Source organism: Candoia aspera, chromosome 2 (genome assembly GCF_035149785.1).
Source record: "Candoia aspera isolate rCanAsp1 chromosome 2, rCanAsp1.hap2, whole genome shotgun sequence".
NCBI lineage: Eukaryota > Metazoa > Chordata > Lepidosauria > Squamata > Boidae > Candoia > Candoia aspera.
In genome coordinates, this window is record NC_086154.1 from 109,415,377 (window position 1) to 109,431,368 (window position 15,992).

At 50.1% G+C, this 15,992-nt stretch overlaps 1 protein-coding gene across 1 annotated transcript; it reads right to left on the reverse strand.

Moving 5' to 3' along the window:
- Positions 1-1,114: 1,114 nt before the first annotated feature.
- Positions 1,115-14,954, reverse strand: LOC134490040 (unconventional myosin-XV-like). Its single transcript, XM_063292924.1, has 5 exons — positions 14,815-14,954; positions 2,665-2,782; positions 1,782-1,957; positions 1,485-1,578; positions 1,115-1,165 (listed from the first exon to the last, which is right to left on the reverse strand). The coding sequence occupies exons 1-5, from the start codon at positions 14,952-14,954 to the stop codon at positions 1,115-1,117; spliced, it is 579 nt and encodes a 192-aa protein (XP_063148994.1).
- Between the last annotated feature and the right edge of the window lie 1,038 nt (positions 14,955-15,992).

Sequence of the window (15,992 nt, forward strand, 5' to 3'; positions counted from 1 at the left end):
TTCTCCTTGCCTTCCCCCATTTACTTTGGAGAGTGGGGCCCCGGAACAAACTGCTCGAGGAATTCATGGAGGAAGACAGACAGAAACCTTGAAGGAAAATTCACTCACATAATATTGGCTGTAATTTAATGCCATAGCTTTGGACTATACAATAATAACTGAGGATATCAATAGGTTCTTAGCCATGCTTTTTTTAAATTATTAGTTACTAAATTCATACACTGCCTGATTCCCAGTGACTCTTATTGAAGGAAGTGGTCTCAAGAGGAAAAGGTGCTAACTTTGCACCTTTGTCCTAAGTATCAGTTTTGCATCTCTGATTAAGCTAGGATTCTCTGTATGTGAGTAAAAGAAACCTAAAGTAACAGAATCACAGTGCAGAAGTCTCATTTAGCACAAGAAGCCTATCCAGTAAAGTGTTCCAATGTAAGGTTCCAGGAATGTTGTTTTATAAATGTAACATCCTCACCCCAAAGATAATTCAAGTACTGATTACTTACATACAAATAAAGATGACGGTGAAGAAGAAATCTATATTACAGATTTTTAAAATGCATTAGATGCTAATAACCATAGTCATGCTCACCACTGATTTGCTGATAAACCCATGTTATTCTGGACCATCCTTAAACAAACTTGGGATCTTTTCCAGATCAGAATGCTAATGATACAGATAGTGACATATTCTGGCAATGCTTGGGGGGATGGGAAAGAGTGATTACTTTATCTACTATATTCCCCATAATGCTCCCCCTGAATAATTTCCCTCCCATTCACAGCAGAGTTTTGTTTAGTGTTTCCTTATATTAAAGGAGCTTCTTGTGGGGGAGAAAATAAATGTAGCATATAAAATGGAGGCTGCACCCTTTTTCCTCTCTGTCTTGGGAGGAAACCCAGCTCCTCTCTTTGCCTAATCCTATCAGACCCAAACTGACCTCCTGGCCTCAGACAAAGTCCCACTGCAAACCCATCTAAGCCAAAGAACAGAAGCCTCCTCACCAGCTCACAGTGCGGCCCAAGGGCAGCCTTCGCAAAGGAAGTGCAACTTGGTGGGACCCCGATGGTCCACCCTCACTCAGGGACACTCCCCTGATTGCCTTAAGCTTCCATCTGCTTAATGATGGGCTTCCCCAGCTCTGCTGCCCTCCCGAAAGGGCTGCTCCGCCTAACAACAGAAATAAAAAATCACGTAGAAGAAGAAGGACCTGCTTAACTTCCCCAGAGGCTGCCAACAAATCAGATCCCTAGGATTTCCTACTCTGCAGCCCTCAGATGTCTATAAAAATCTTTGTTTTCCTATTGTTCGGGGTTCTCTTTATGTAAAGTTGGGACCCAACAATTGTTGAATAAATGGTTGGTTATTTCTCCTCAGTGTTTTTCTCTTTCTTCTGAATTTTCCACAATACTTCTTGCTTGTAATAATGTGGCACATCAGGAAGAGGGTTATATTAACCTTCCCCTCTCACTGTCAATAACTTTGTTACCTTGTAGTGCCTCACTGTGTGCACCAGTGGCCCAGAAACAAGTATGGCCACCCCAAACTGTAGCAGAGTTTTCTTCAGTCTTTGGTATCGTTTTCTGAAGGTTACAAAGAAAGAGTAAAATTAGAAAACAAGAGGTAACAAGTGTGGGATTGTGAAAACCTCTGTTGGGCAAAACTGCTGTAAGTCATTGGTGTCAGTAAACCTACCAGTTCACATCAAAAGTAAATGGAATTCAAGATTTCCCTGAATATTAAGAGCATTATATGAGCCCTGCCTACTTGATCATTGTTTCCTGACCTTGCCAGATGACCTCGGAAGTGAGCCTGGATCACTATGATCTTCTGCCTGAAGACTTGGAACTGCCGACGTTTGATGAGACCTCTGAGATTGCACTGGAGGGTGACAATGGCCCAGGTCAGCTTTTGATTTCGCTGCTTCTCTAGCATCTGCCATGCCTTTTCTTTCAGGAACACCTGAAAAAAAGCCAAAAGCACTGACAACAGAAGAAATGGGAGGCTACCTAACACATGCAGGTAGTAACAATTTTTACACCCTCATGTTCTTATTTGTCTAAAACAAGCAAAAAAAGAGGAAGAAGTCATTTGCTTAATTTTTTAAATCTTCATTCCGCTCATGAAGAACAATGACTTAGGATATCAATATACTTATGTGCAAGGCTTCTATTGTTTTGCATTTTACCAACTTGATAAATGATTCACCTTGGTCATCAACAACAGTTAAAGAAATAGAACACAATAAAACAATAAAAATATATAACAATTACAGCAGTGACTGCAATAGCCAGTAGCCAGCAGGCACAGGAAACTCCTTGTTCAATTAAGAATTCTTTACCAGCAGTCTAAGAGCCAAAGTAAGTGAGGCAATAAGGCAGCTGTTTGATCTCACAGCTATGTATTTCCACACACAGTATGTAAAAAATATTAATAATGGGAGAAAGTGGATGCCACTGGATCAGGGAACAGGATGGGAATTTAAATGTGCCCTAGAACCTGAGAAAATCCTTTTTGATATATGATAGCATACTAATGTATGACCATAAGGCTCATTCTCAATTTTGGCAGTACGTAAGGGAGTACCAATTCAGGACAAGTCTGTGAAAGAAATATCCATATTTGAGCTTTCAAAAGCCAGACGGCAGGCAAGCACTTAGACAACCCACCTTGGTGACTCCAATCTGAAAGAGCCCTGAGATATCTCCTATCACCTGTGAAAGGACAGCAGTGCAACCATCTCTCTTCTGCAAGCAGTTGGGACCATGTCCAACCAGGACTCCATACCTGAGACACACAAAAGAGGACAGTGCTCACTTCCCAAACTGCTCAGTCTCACAAGATATAGTCAGAGAAAAGACATAAATCCCAGCGCTTCAGAGGCAAGTTCCAACTGAGTAGTATTCTGCAGATATCGCAAATATTACATAGCTATTTTTACAACATTATGGGCAATGACAACGGGATTGTATTTCAGAGTGGAGACAGTGGGCTGCAACCAGCCAGCAGATCTATTCATGAATACAAAGTCTGCCTATCAATTCAGCCATAGACAAGGCCACTCACTGCTAAATACATCTACTGTTTATTTTGATGTGTGAACTGCACAACAAGAAGTGGTACCATGAGGGGCCAAGGAAAGAGTGTTCTCCTGCTACTTCTCGTGATGTTGATTGTTCCTGAATCCGGGATGCACCCACCTAAGCATTACAGAAAAGAAACCCTGCTGATTAGAATACAAACTGATGCGCACATTATATAAAGCCAGCCAACATAGATGTGCTATGCATCCTATCCTTCCTGTAACAGACCCCCTGGTCACTGGAATCATATAGACAAACCCTGTTGCAACTAAGATTAGCTGGCCTACTGTTCAGAGAGGGTCACACAATATGCTGAGCCTGCATAGGTTTAATCTTTTTTAATTGTTTGGTGGCACAGTATATTTTAGAAACATAGCCAGTGCATTATGGCTCAGTGCATTGTGTTGCACAAATGCAATCTTCATGCATGATCATTATATGTTGGAGTAAATTAACTCTCAACACCTGCTTGATACTAGCTTTGTGCCTGTTCAAATGTCATACATGCTTAAGTGGGTTACTGTTTTCTCCCCACTTTAATGAGATTAATATACTAATGTTATTGCATCTTAAATGGGGTTTTATAGGTATGCATTTGCTTTAGGACAGCAGCAACTTAACATCATAAGCAGCAGCTCTTGCTTCTGTTCTGCTGTCACCAGGAACCTGCCTTGCTTCTAGGACTGTGTCAGAGGAGTTCCACCTGCCACGGCATGAAGACCTTTGAAAGGGGAGGGGAGGTATTTAATCCAAGCTCCCTTGGGGAAGTCACTTTAGAGGTGGAACAAGAGTAAAGATTGTATTATATTTTGTACTGCTGTTGTCAGCCCTGTGAGGTAATCCAAACAAGAAACCACAACCATGAGTACTAATAGTACCTTTACCGTAACAGAATCTTGCAAGTCTGAAAGCACTTCTCCCCTCCCTTGACTTTACTTTCCAGAGAACTAGGGAGGGTCCCTTCTGAGATGCTTTCTCCACCCCTATTCCTTCAGTGGGCTGAGATGTCTCTTATCTGGCCATCGCCCTGGCTGTGTCAGGCTCTGCCTGCTGCTCAATAAGACACAGACGCCAATTTAGAAAAAATCAGGTTCTGAGTTTATTCAAGTATAGTGCATGCCTAGTTAAAAGCTGAGAGTGGAGGGAGCGCACCGGTACGGGATTTAAATAGCCCGCGCCGGTCAGCGCTCCCCCTTCCCTCCGTTGCTAAAACCCCGAGCCCCAAATGTCCCGTTGCCGGTGGGTGAGGGGTCGCGGGGCCCCTGCTGGTGCCCCGGGCGTCTTGCTTAATCTTTCTCCTCCGGCCGGTGATGACTTTAAGCCGGGTGATGATCTTCTGCGCTTCCGTTGACAGCTCCGGGTGTGCCTTGTGCTCAGGCGTTGTCAGTTTCACCCTTTGCAACAATGTATCCTCTTGATTGGATCTTTCCGGCTGGAGTCGTTACTTTGTTGCAGGTGTCTGTTGCCTGTCTTTGTGTGTTGCTTGCATATCTCTTAATCCCTTGCCCCTGCTTCCTTGGTATTATGTGTGCCATTGTGCTGACACAATCAGCTCAATGGTGCTCATGACATACTGCCCCCCTTCCGAATGGTTAACCCGTGGGTTTGTTGGGGTAAGCAGTGTGGAACGCGCGAATTAGGTCCGGTGCTTTGACGTGTCGTGCAGCAACCCATTCTGGGTGGGGGAAGTGTTTCCACTTCACCAGGTAGTGTAGGGTGCCCTGCTGCTGGCACGAGTCGAGCACTTCTTTCACTTCAAAATGTTGCTGGCCGTCTATCATTACCGGGGGTGGGGGGGTGGGGGCGTGTTGGGATGCCATCGGGAGGTACTTGCCGGCTTTAAAAGGCTACAGTGGAACACTGGGTGAAGTCTCTTTAAATTGTGCGGCCGTTCTAGGCATACTGTGACCGGGTTAACTATTTGTGTTACCCGGAACGGCCCAATGTACTTCGGGCCCAGTTTCTTCGAGGGTTGGGGCAATTTTATGAATTTGGTAGAGAGATAGACCATATCTCCTACCTGGAATGTCGGTTGCTGGCGCCGGTGCTTGTCTGCTTGTTCTTTGTAGGCTGACTGTGCTTCTTTCAGCGCTGCTGTGATCACTGGCCATGATTCTGCTATCTTCTGTCCCCAGTCACCAGCGCCCGGGGGGGGGGCGGGGGTTGCGGCAGCTCTGGGATGGGGGCGAACTCGCGACCTGATACCACCTCGAACGGGGTTTTCCCTGTGCTCGTGTGAATGGCGTTATTGTAGGCGACTTCCGCGAACGGGAGAAGATCGACCCAGTCGTCCTGGTGGTAATTGATGTACGAGCGGAGGAATTGTTCTAGTGTGGCATTGAGGATCTCCATGGCTCCGTCCGTCTGGGGATGCTAGGCTGTGGATAGGGCTTGTTGTGTCCCGATCAGTTTTAAAAAAGCCCGCCAAAACTTTGAGGTGAATTGTGTGCCCCTGTCGGTCACCAAGCGTACAGGACATCCGTGTAGCCTGTACACGTGTACGAGGAAGAGTTTAGCCAGTTGCTGGGCGGACAGGATTGCTGCACAGGGAATAAAATGCGCCTGTTTGGGGAAGTAGTCTTTCACCACCCAGATGGTTGTTTTCTTTTGGCTGGGTGGTAGGTCGACTATAAAATCCATGGAGATCTCCTCCCATGGCCGGGAGGGCTCCGCCACCGCTTGCAGCAGTCCCTGGGGTCTTCCCAGTGGCCATTTGGCCATCGCGCACACCAGGCAGGATGCGACGTATGCCTTGACTTCCCGTCTCAATGAGGGCCACCAGAACTGTCTTCGTGTTAGGTGCAGGGTTTTTAAAAATCCGAAGTGTCCCGCCTGCTTGCTGTTGTGCGATCTGCTGAGGATTGCCTGGCGCTGTGAGTCCGGGACGTACAGTCTGCCTTCTCCCCATGCTAAGTCTTGCTCCATTGTCACCTTTTTGGGGTTGGCTAGGACCCAGGGGTCGGATTTGAGGGCGGCGGTGAGGTCTGCGCGTATCCCCCCTGGTAGTTGCAGCCGGCGCCGTCTGTTAGCTGGTTGGCTTGCCGTCGTTTGTGTCATGGGGGTGGGCTGTCTCCGTGCGCTGCTCCGAGTGGCCGCTGCCATCCCCAGCTGGGAGGCGGATAGTACGGTCCCTACCATATCTGGGATGGGCTTCTCGTCTTGGGGCAGTCGGGAGAGGGCGTCTGCCAGGAAGTTCTTCTTGCCCGGTATGAACTTCAGCTGGAAGTTAAACCGGCTGAAGAACTGAGCCCATCTGACCTGCTTAGGGCTGAGGCGTCTGGGCGTCCAGAGGGCCTCGAGGTTCTGGTGGTCTGTCCAGACCTCAAACGGTTGGGAGGTCCCTTCAAGTAGGTGCCGCCAGTCTCCAGCGCCGTTTTCACCGCGAACGCCTCCTTCTCCCATACGTGCCAGCGCCTCTCCGTCTCCAAGAATTTTTTTGACAGGTAGACGCATGGCTTAAGGATTCCTGCGGGGTCCTTTTGAAGCAGTATGGCACCCAGGGAGAAGTCAGACATGTCAGCTTGAACTACGAACGGCCGTTCTGGGTCCAGGTGTGCAAGGATTGGCTCCGTTGTGAACAGCGCTTTCAGCTTGTCAAACGCTGCTTGACATGCGGGAATCCAATTAAGCACGGCCCCCAGGTTCTTGACTCTGCGTGTTTCCCCAACTCCTTTGGTTTTGAGTAGATCTGTTAGGGGGAGGGCTATCTCCGCGAACCCCCTGGCAAAGGACCTGTAGAAATTTGCGAATCCCAGGAAGCTTTGAAGTTGGCACCTATTGCGTGGGTGTTCCCAATTCAAAACTGCCAGACTTTCACGGGGTCCATTTCCACGCCTTTGCCGGAGATTCGGTACCCTAGGTAGTCCAAGCGCGATTTGTGGAACTCGCACTTGGACAGTTTGGCGTAGAGTTTAGCCCCCCTTAATTTGTCCAGTACTTGTCTGACCAGCCGTTCGTGTTCTTCCTGTGTCCTCGTGTAAATGAGGACATCGTCTATGTACACTAGTACCCCTTTAAATAGGTGTTCATGTAGCACCTCGTTGATGAGTTGCATGAACACCCCTGGGGCCCCCGCTAACCCGAATGGCAGTACCTTGTATTGAAAGGTGCCGAGGGGACAGTTGAAGGCTGTTTTCCACTCGTCCCCCGCCTTGATTCGGATCCTATAGTATGCCTCGCGGAGGTCGAGTTTGGAGAACACGCGGCCCATTGACAGGTGGGCGAGCATGTCCTTTACGAGGGGCAGTGGGTATTTATTGGAGGAGGATGCGGCATTGAGTCCCCGGTAATCGGTACAGGGCCGTAAGGTGCCGTCCTTTTTTTCTCGGAAAAGGACGGGCGCTCCGACGGGCGAATTCGCTGGCTCTATAAAACCCCTGGCCAGGTTTTTGTCGATGAACTCTCGGAGGGTTGCCAGCTCCTTTTGGGTCATGGAGTATATCTTTGGTTTGGGTAAGAGGACGTCTGGGAGTAGCTCGATTGTGCAGTCCGTCTTGCGATGGGGGGGTAGCTGGTCTGCCTCCTCTTCTCCGAAGACGTCTGTGAAGTCGGCGTATTGGTCTGGTAGTCCTTCTGGGTTTGGGTCGGTGTCTTGGGCGACCCCCTCAGCCCTCCCCACTGTCGGAGTGGGTATCGTGTCTGGTGCTGGGGCTTGGTATGTGCCATCGCTGAATTGAATGGTACGCATCCTCCAGTCTACGCGGGGGTTGTTGTTTGCTAACCACGGGATGCCCAGCACTATGATGGGTTTCCCTATTTGGGTCACCACAAAGGTTATTTGTTCTATGTGGGCGCCCATTGTGTGGGTGACTGTCCCAGTCTGTTGCGTGGCTGGTTTCCCCCCCGCTGTTGAGCCGTCCAGTTGGTGGAACGCCAGCGATTTGGGGAGGGGGAGGCATGGCAGATTGAGCTTCGTGACGATGTCAGGGCGAATCAGGTTTTTGGAGCACCCAGAGTCCACTAACGCCATGGCTATGGTGGCTCTGGGGCCGTAGCTGAGCCTGATCTTCGCTGTTATGACGGAACTTTCGTCGCTCTCCTTGTGTGTGTCGCGCCTTTTCACCACCTGTCCCGCAGCGCGCTTTAGGGCAGGTTGTCATGTTTCCCATTTCAATGTTCTGTTAACATTGTAATGTTTCACATGTCAACTTCTTTCCCGTGTTCATTCGCCCCTTCAGGCTTTTTCCATTCCTCCGCCCTCCGTTGTTTTGGAGCCTTGGAATGTGTGTTTGGGTTTGCGCTCCTGTTCAAGGTTACTTTCCCAGGCGTGTGTAACGGTTCCTAGCACCTGGGAGGGGGTGCGCACTGACGGGTGATTGGGGCGGGACTAGCTCACAGGCAAAGCTTTTAAGTTTGTATTTGGCGCGCTTTTGCTCATTCTCAGCTTTCTCTGTATTTGCATACTATTCCTTTAATAAATCAGTTATCTTTAAGCCCGAGCTTGTGAGACTGAGTATTTGGGATTAGGCAACCATTACATAAAGCTGAGAATCATTTCAATCATCTTCCGCTAGACCCATCCAAACGTTGGATAAGAGGGAGCGCTAGCGATGACCGACCAACAGCTTCGCGTGAGTGAAGAGAGCGAGGAAGAGCAGGATTCGACAAGGACCCGGGCCGTTCTAACTTCGAGAGCGCAAAGAGCAGCATGTCGAGAGATGCGGGAAGTTCAATTAGATGAGTTGCTGCTATCCATGCAGGAGAGCCTCAGGAGTGAACACAAAACCATAGTGGAAAGGGCAACGGGAAGGGGGTCCCCACAACTATCCTGGGAGCCCGAAATCCCCTTGTCACCGAGGGTGGTGGTAACCAACCAACCTATGGAAGAGCCGGTCACTCCTGCTCGTATAAAAGCAATCGAGGACAAAATGAATCTGATAGTGACAATCCTTAAGGATCTCCCCAAGGGTGCAGAGCCTACTCAGGAAGATTGGGAGGAAGAGCCATCACAGCTGGCTTACCCAAGACACAGCACCCTGCCACCCAGGGGAAGGAGCAAGACTCGAGCGTCCCGCCAGTTGGGGGGGCGAGAGGCAAGACTGCCCAGAGATCGGCCACCCCTGGGGGCTCGGCGTACGTTGACGTTTACGGAGCCGCCACAGCCAGCTGAACCGGTAAGAAACTTCCCACTGTTTGGGGTGAAGTTTGATGGGGATCCCACTACACTCTCCTTCTTTATTACCAATGCTAAGCATTATATGGAGGATTGGGGCCGAAGCTTTTGTTCGGAACATGGCAAAATCAATTTTATTGCCAACAAACTGAGAGGGAGGGCAGCTGATTGGTATGTGCAACTGTGCCAAACCGAGGCAACAGAGTTAGAGGACTTCGATGACTTTTTGTGGGCACTTAAACAGCACTTCGAAGACCCTTTAGCCCAAGAGACAGCAAAAAACACCCTGAGGAAACTCTATCAAGGGTCCCTCTCCGTTGCCAATTACGCGCTTGAATTTAAAGCCTTATCAGGGAAGGTGGAAGATTGGTCCGAGCCAACTTTAATCGAAATGTTCAAGCAAGGGCTAGAACCAGAAATCCTCTGTTGGGCGCTAGGAAGAGACGACCCTAAAACGCTATACGGATGGATTCAGTTAGCGGGCAGCGCGGAAAACGCCCTGCAGACCTATGCCCATACCAAAGAACTTAGACAATCACGAATTGCCAGAGGAGCGCGTACGACTGGACTTGCCAGCCACCCCAAACCAAAAACCTGGAAAGAGGAAAGGGAACGACGGTTTTCCAAAGGTCAATGCCTGAGATGTGGAAAAGAAGGGCATCGCGCCACTTCGTGCCCTAGACGCCGTCCAGAAGAACGGCAGGCGAAACCTTCAGTGAAGTCGCCTGCCCTACCGCGGAAAATGAAAGCTGCCATCGCAGAACTAGACCCACCAGAACTACCATTCGGGGAAGAGGAAGAGGAATTGCAATTCGAACAGCCGGCGGGAAAAGGCTACCACCTGCCCTGAAGGGCGCCGTTGGGCAGGTGGAAGAAACCGGGCGTGACCACGATTCGGTGAGTGGGAATTTCCCTACACTGACTGTAAAAGTTAAACTAGGATCAAAAACCAAAACTGTGGAGGTTTGGGCCATGCTTGACTCGGGCTGCTCCCATTCCCTTATGCACCCTGATGTCGTAGCGGCTCTGGAACTGCCCACGTTCCCTTTGCCAAGACCTATGATCTTCACCCAATTGGATGGAACTATGGCGGGGGGAAAAGCAGTCACTCATTCCACAGGACTGGTTGCCTTACAAATGGGTTCCCATCGGGAAAAGCTACCATTTGTTGTAGCTCCAGTGGGGGGCCCTCTGGTTATTTTAGGTATGCCCTGGTTCGTACAACAAAATCCTTTCATCAACTGGCTACATAGAACTGTCACCTTTGCGGATGGATTTTACAAAGTACCCGAAAAGGATCTTCTAGACGACATGGAGGGTGGAGGGGTAGCGCACACCACTGTACAAACACTTCAACCTCTTGAGGGATTACCCAGTCAATATCAGGATCTAGCTGATGTGTTTGGGGAAAAGGAAGCAGATCGCTTGCCACCTCACCGAAAAACAGACTGTGCCATTGAATTCTTACCTAATGTAAAGTTACCTCACCCAAAAATCTACCCCATGTCTCCCAAAGAGCTCGCCACGCTAAGGGAGTTCATTGACAAAAACCTGGCTAGGGGTTTCATTGAACCTGCTAACTCCCCGGTAGGGGTTCCTGTCCTCTTTAGACCAAAAAAGGATGGTTCATTGAGGCTTTGTACCGATTTTCGCGGGCTCAATGCAGTCTCAATATTAAATAAATATCCTTTGCCCCTGATCAAAGATATGTTATCACATCTGGCCAGAGGCAAAATCTTCTCAAAACTGGATTTGAGAGAAGCCTATTTTCGTATTCGCATAAGGGAAGGGGATGAGTGGAAAACGGCATTTAACTGTCCTCTCGGGGCTTTTCAATACAAAGTCTTACCCTTTGGGTTGTCGGGGGCGCCTGGGGTTTTTATGCAACTAATCAATGAGGTCTTGCATGACCACCTATTTAAGGGAGTACTGGTGTATTTGGATGATGTATTGATTTATACTGAAACCATGTCAGAACATATTCACTTGGTGTGTCAGGTGCTGGCCAAATTGAAAAAAGCAGAGTTGTATGCTAAACTATCTAAATGTGCCTTCCATCAATCACAAATTGATTATCTAGGATATAGAATTTCCGCTAAGGGCATTGAAATGGACCCTGCTAAAGTGGAAGCTATTGTGGCATGGGAGCCTCCCCGTACCAGGAGACAATTACAAAGTTTCCTTGGATTCGCCAATTTCTATCGGGCATTTGCCCAAAATTTTGCTGAAATCGCCCTCCCCCTCACTGAACTATTGAAAACTAAAGCGCAGGGGGATACGCGGCGTTCAAAAAACCCAGGAGCGCTCCTTAAATGGACTCCGACCTGTCAACAGGCGTTCGAAGCGCTCAAACAAATCTTCACCACTGAACCAATTTTACAGCATCCAGACCCTACCAAACCATTCGTTGTACAAGTGGATGCTTCTGATTTCTCAATCGGAGCACTCCTGCTGCAATCTGACCACTCTGGCGCCTTAAAACCCTGTGCTTACCTCTCGCGCAAATTCACCGAAACAGAGAGGCGATGGCATGTTTGGGAGAAAGAGGCTTTTGCTGTAAAAACTGCTTTAGAGACTTGGCGACACTTATTGGAAGGGACTTCCAACCCTTTTGAAGTCTGGACTGACCATAAGAACCTGGAGGCTCTAAGCACCAGTCGTAAACTCAGCCCCAAACAGCTTCGCTGGGCTGAGTTTTTCAGCCGCTTTGACTTCACCCTTAAATTCATACCAGGCAAGAAAAACTTTTTAGCTGATGTGCTCTCCCGCCGACCCCAAGATGCTGGCCCAGGGCCAACGGTCCAAGGTACGGTCTGGACCGAAAAGCAATTGAGTTTGGCAGCGGTAATGCGCAGTCAGGCGTGAGCGCATCAAACGCAAACTCCAGCCGCCCCGCCTCCCAGCCGCTCGCCGCACTTGCCAGTTCCATCGGATTTGCAACAACAGTTGCTCCTCCACCTTAAAACTGACACTTGGTTACAAACAAATCAAAACATTGTAACTTTCACCGACGATTTTGCCTGGTGCAACGATCGTCTCTATGTGCCTGATGCTTTGCGAAAGACAATCCTCCAGCGCTGCCACGATAACAAGCTGGCTGGGCATTTCGGTTATTTAAAAACACTCCACCTCGTTCAGCGGCAATTCTGGTGGCCAACGTTGCTTAAAGACCTTAAAGCCTATGTCACAGCATGCCCGGTTTGTGCAGCAACTAAGCGCAAAACAGGCAAACCTCGGGGTCTCCTTCAACCTGTTGCCACCCCATCAGTCCCCTAGCAGGACATATCCATGGACTTTATCGTTGACCTACCCCCCAGTCAATGAAAGACCGTCATTTGGATGGTCAAAGATTTTTTCTCGAAACAAGCCCATTTCATTCCATGTGCTTCTATCCCCACCGCGCAACAGCTGGCACGCCTCTTCCTCGTTCACGTGTACCGCCTTCACGGTATCCCCGCCCGTTTGGTGAGTGACAGAGGCACACAATTTACGTCACAATTTTGGCGGGCATTTTTAAAACTACTGGGCACCAAGCAAGCCCTCTCCACCGCGTGGCATCCGGAGACGGACGGCTCTACAGAGGCGGTTAATTCTACTCTTGAACAATATTTGCGAGCTTTTGTCAATTACCAACAGGACAACTGGGTCGACCTACTCCCTTTTGCAGAAGTCGCTTATAACAATGCCGTACATCAGAGCACTGGCCAGGTTCCCTTTAAAACTGTCTTCGGTCGGGACTTCGTTCCAATCCCGGAACTCCCTCATCCACAACCCCTACCAGCCTCACTCACTGACTGGGCTGACTCTCTCAAAGAATCATGGCTAAACATTCAGCAAGCTCTGCTCCATGCCCAAACCACTTACAAACGTCATGCTGATGCAAAGCGCTCACCTGAACCTGCTTTTACTATAGGGGACAAAGTCTACTTATCAACCAAATTTATCAAGTCACCACAACCTTCCAAGAAACTTGGCCCTAAGTTTGTGGGTCCTTTTCCTATTGTGGCACAAATTAACCCTGTTACTTTTAAACTTGATTTGCCCCACAACCTCAAACGTTTACATCCTGTTTTCCATTGTAGTTTACTCAAGCCCTACCTGCCGTCGGACCGCTGGCATCCCCAACCCATTCCACCACCTCCTCTCATGATTGATAACCAGCAACACTTCGAGGTGACAGACGTCCTGGACTCTCGCCGCCAGCGCTCCACTTTGCAGTACCTCATTCGTTGGAAACATTTCCCTCATCCTGAATGGGTGGCTGCCCCTGATGTACACTCGCCTCGTCTAGTGGCACGCTTTCACTCTGCCTACCCCGACAAACCAGCTCCATAGCATTGTTTTGGGGGGGGGGCGATATGTCATGTTTCCCATTTCAATGTTCTGTTAACATTGTAACGTTTCACATGTCAACTTCTTTCCCGTGTTCATTCGCCCCTTCAGGCTTTTTCCATTCCTCTGCCCTCCGTTGTTTTGGAGCCTTGGAATGTGTGTTTGGGTTTGCGCTCCTGTTCAAGGTTACTTTCCCAGGCGTGTGTAACGGTTCCTAGCACCTGGGAGGGGGTGCGCACTGACGGGTGATTGGGGCGGGACTAGCTCACAGGCAAAGCTTTTAAGTTTGTATTTAGCGCGCTTTTGCTCATTCTCAGCTTTCTCTGTATTTGCATACTATTCCTTTAATAAATCAGTTATCTTTAAGCCCGAGCTTGTGAGACTGAGTATTTGGGATTAGGCAACCATTACACAGGTGGGGAGCGTTTCCCGCTGGTTGTCCCAGTGTGTCGCTGTCGTCCCCTGCGAGGTAGGCATCCGTGTCCTCATCTGGGGCTTCTAAAGCTCCTGTCAGTCGCCGGGGGGGTGGGTTCGCTGGTTTGAGCGGCATTTTTGGTGCGGGTCGGGGTGTGCGGTCCGGTGCTCTGTTTGCGAAGCAGTCTGCCGCCTTGTGCCCCATTTTCCCACACTTTGCGCATGGTGCGCGGGCGAACCTCCGCTGTTGGTCCGCGTGCCCAGTTGGACCCGTGTGCGGGGGGGGGTGTCCTCTTGGGTAGGACGGGGATTTGTCGTCTCTGGTTGACAGCAGGAACGTGCAGTGTGCGTGTTCCGCTTTGCCGGCGAGGCAGATCCATTCATGAAGTGAGGTTGGGTCGTCCCGGTAAAGTGCCCATTGGAGCACTTCTCGGTTGAGTCCCCTTTTGAACATTTCGGTGAGGGTGGCCTCTGACCACTCGGTGATTTTGCCTGCGAGGGCTTTGAATTCCAGGGCGTAATCGGCTACAGTTCTTTTGCCCTGTCTCAGTGCTTGCAGTGCGCACTTCACCCTCTCCTTCGCCATTGGGTCTTCGAAATAGTGTTTCAAGTCTGCGAGGAAAGTATGGAAGTTTGATAGGGCTGGGGACTTAGACTCGTATAGCTGGACGTACCAGTCCGCTGCCCTGTCTTGAAGTTTGATGGCTACCACCGAGATTTTTTCAGCTTCTGAATCAAAGTAGTGTCCGTGGCGGGCCATGTATTCTCTGGCGTTAGTGACAAAGAAGGACAGCTTCGTGGGGTTCCCGTCGAAGGTAACTGAAAAGTCCCTTGGGAACCTCGCGTGCTGTGGGTCGCCCCTTCCCATGCTTTGGTACATGGGCTCTGCCATCGTGGAAGCACTTGCCACTGCAACTTGCATCCGGGCATGCCCTCTCTCGTTCGGGGTCTGGTTTGGGGTGGGTACCTGCGTCGGCATCGTTTTGTAGGGTCCGTTGGTTATCAGGGACTGTAACATGGCTCCTAGGTCCTGTAGTTGGGCTTCCATGGCTGTGAGCCTGGCTTGCGTGTCCCTGTCAGCTGGCCGCGATGTTGGGAATGGTCCGGTCGGTGTTTCGGGGTAGGTGAGCTCCCAATTTGGGTAGGGTGGCTCTATCCGGTGTTCTACCCCGTCGGCCCAGTAACGGAGTGATTGGTCCGCGACTTTGTCCTCCGCTGCGCTTCTTGCAGCTGGGCTGAAGCTCCAGGACCAGAACTGGGGTGCGGTGTGGGCCGGGAGGGTGCCTGTGGCTCTGGTGGACTGCGTTGTCTCCAGCCGTTGTGGGGTCACCTCTGCCTCTTGCTGGGTCTGAGACTGGAGAGTGGGGTGGGCGAGGAGGGTGTCCGTGGCTCCGGTGGGGTATGTTGTCCCCGGCCGCCGTCGGGTCGCCTCCGCCACCTGCTGACCGTCTCGTCCGTCTTGGGTGCGGTTTGTCGGCTCCATCGTTGCTCCCGTTTCTGCCTCTCGCCGTCTGGTTCCTCCCGCGGCTCGTCTCCATCCGGTGGGGCTTGGCGAGGTTGGGTTTTGTGACTCTCAGCTTTCTGTCAGGCTCTGCCTGCTGCTCAATAAGACACAGATGCCAATTTAGAAAAAATCAGGTTCTGAGTTTATTCAAGTATAGTGCATGCCTAGTTAAAAGCTGAGAGTGGAGGGAGCGCGCCGGTACGGGATTTAAATAGCCCGCGCCGGTCAGCGCTCCCCCTTCCCTCCGTTGCGTAAAACCCCGAGCCCCAAATGTCCCGTTGCCGGTGGGTGAGGGGTCACGGAGCCCCTGCTGGTGCCCCGGGCGTCTTGCTTAATCTTTCTCCTCCGGCCGGTGATGACTTTAAGCCGGGCGATGATCTTCTGCGCTTCCGTTGACAGCTCCGGGTGTGCCTTGTGCTCAGGCGTTGTCAGTTTCACCCTTTGCAACAATGTATCTTCTTGATTGGATCTTTCTGGCTGGAGTCGTTACTTTGTTGCCGGTGTCTGTTGCCTGTCTTTGTGTGTTGCTTGCATATCTCTTAATCCCTTGCC

What these genes read in the sequence shown, in the direction of transcription:
- LOC134490040 (XM_063292924.1), bottom strand. Translation starts at nt 14,954, where the DNA reads ATGTTACAGTCCCTGATAACCAACGGACCCTACAAAACGATGCCGACG. An exon ending in TTCAGATTGGAGTCACCAAG is followed by an intron (nt 1,958 to 2,664) that starts GTGGGTTGTCTA and finishes GCTTTTTTTCAG; the next exon opens with GTGTTCCTGAAAGAAAAGGC. An exon ending in ACACAGTGAGGCACTACAAG is followed by an intron (nt 1,166 to 1,484) that starts GTAACAAAGTTA and finishes TTCTGTTGTTAG; the next exon opens with GCGGAGCAGCCCTTTCGGGA.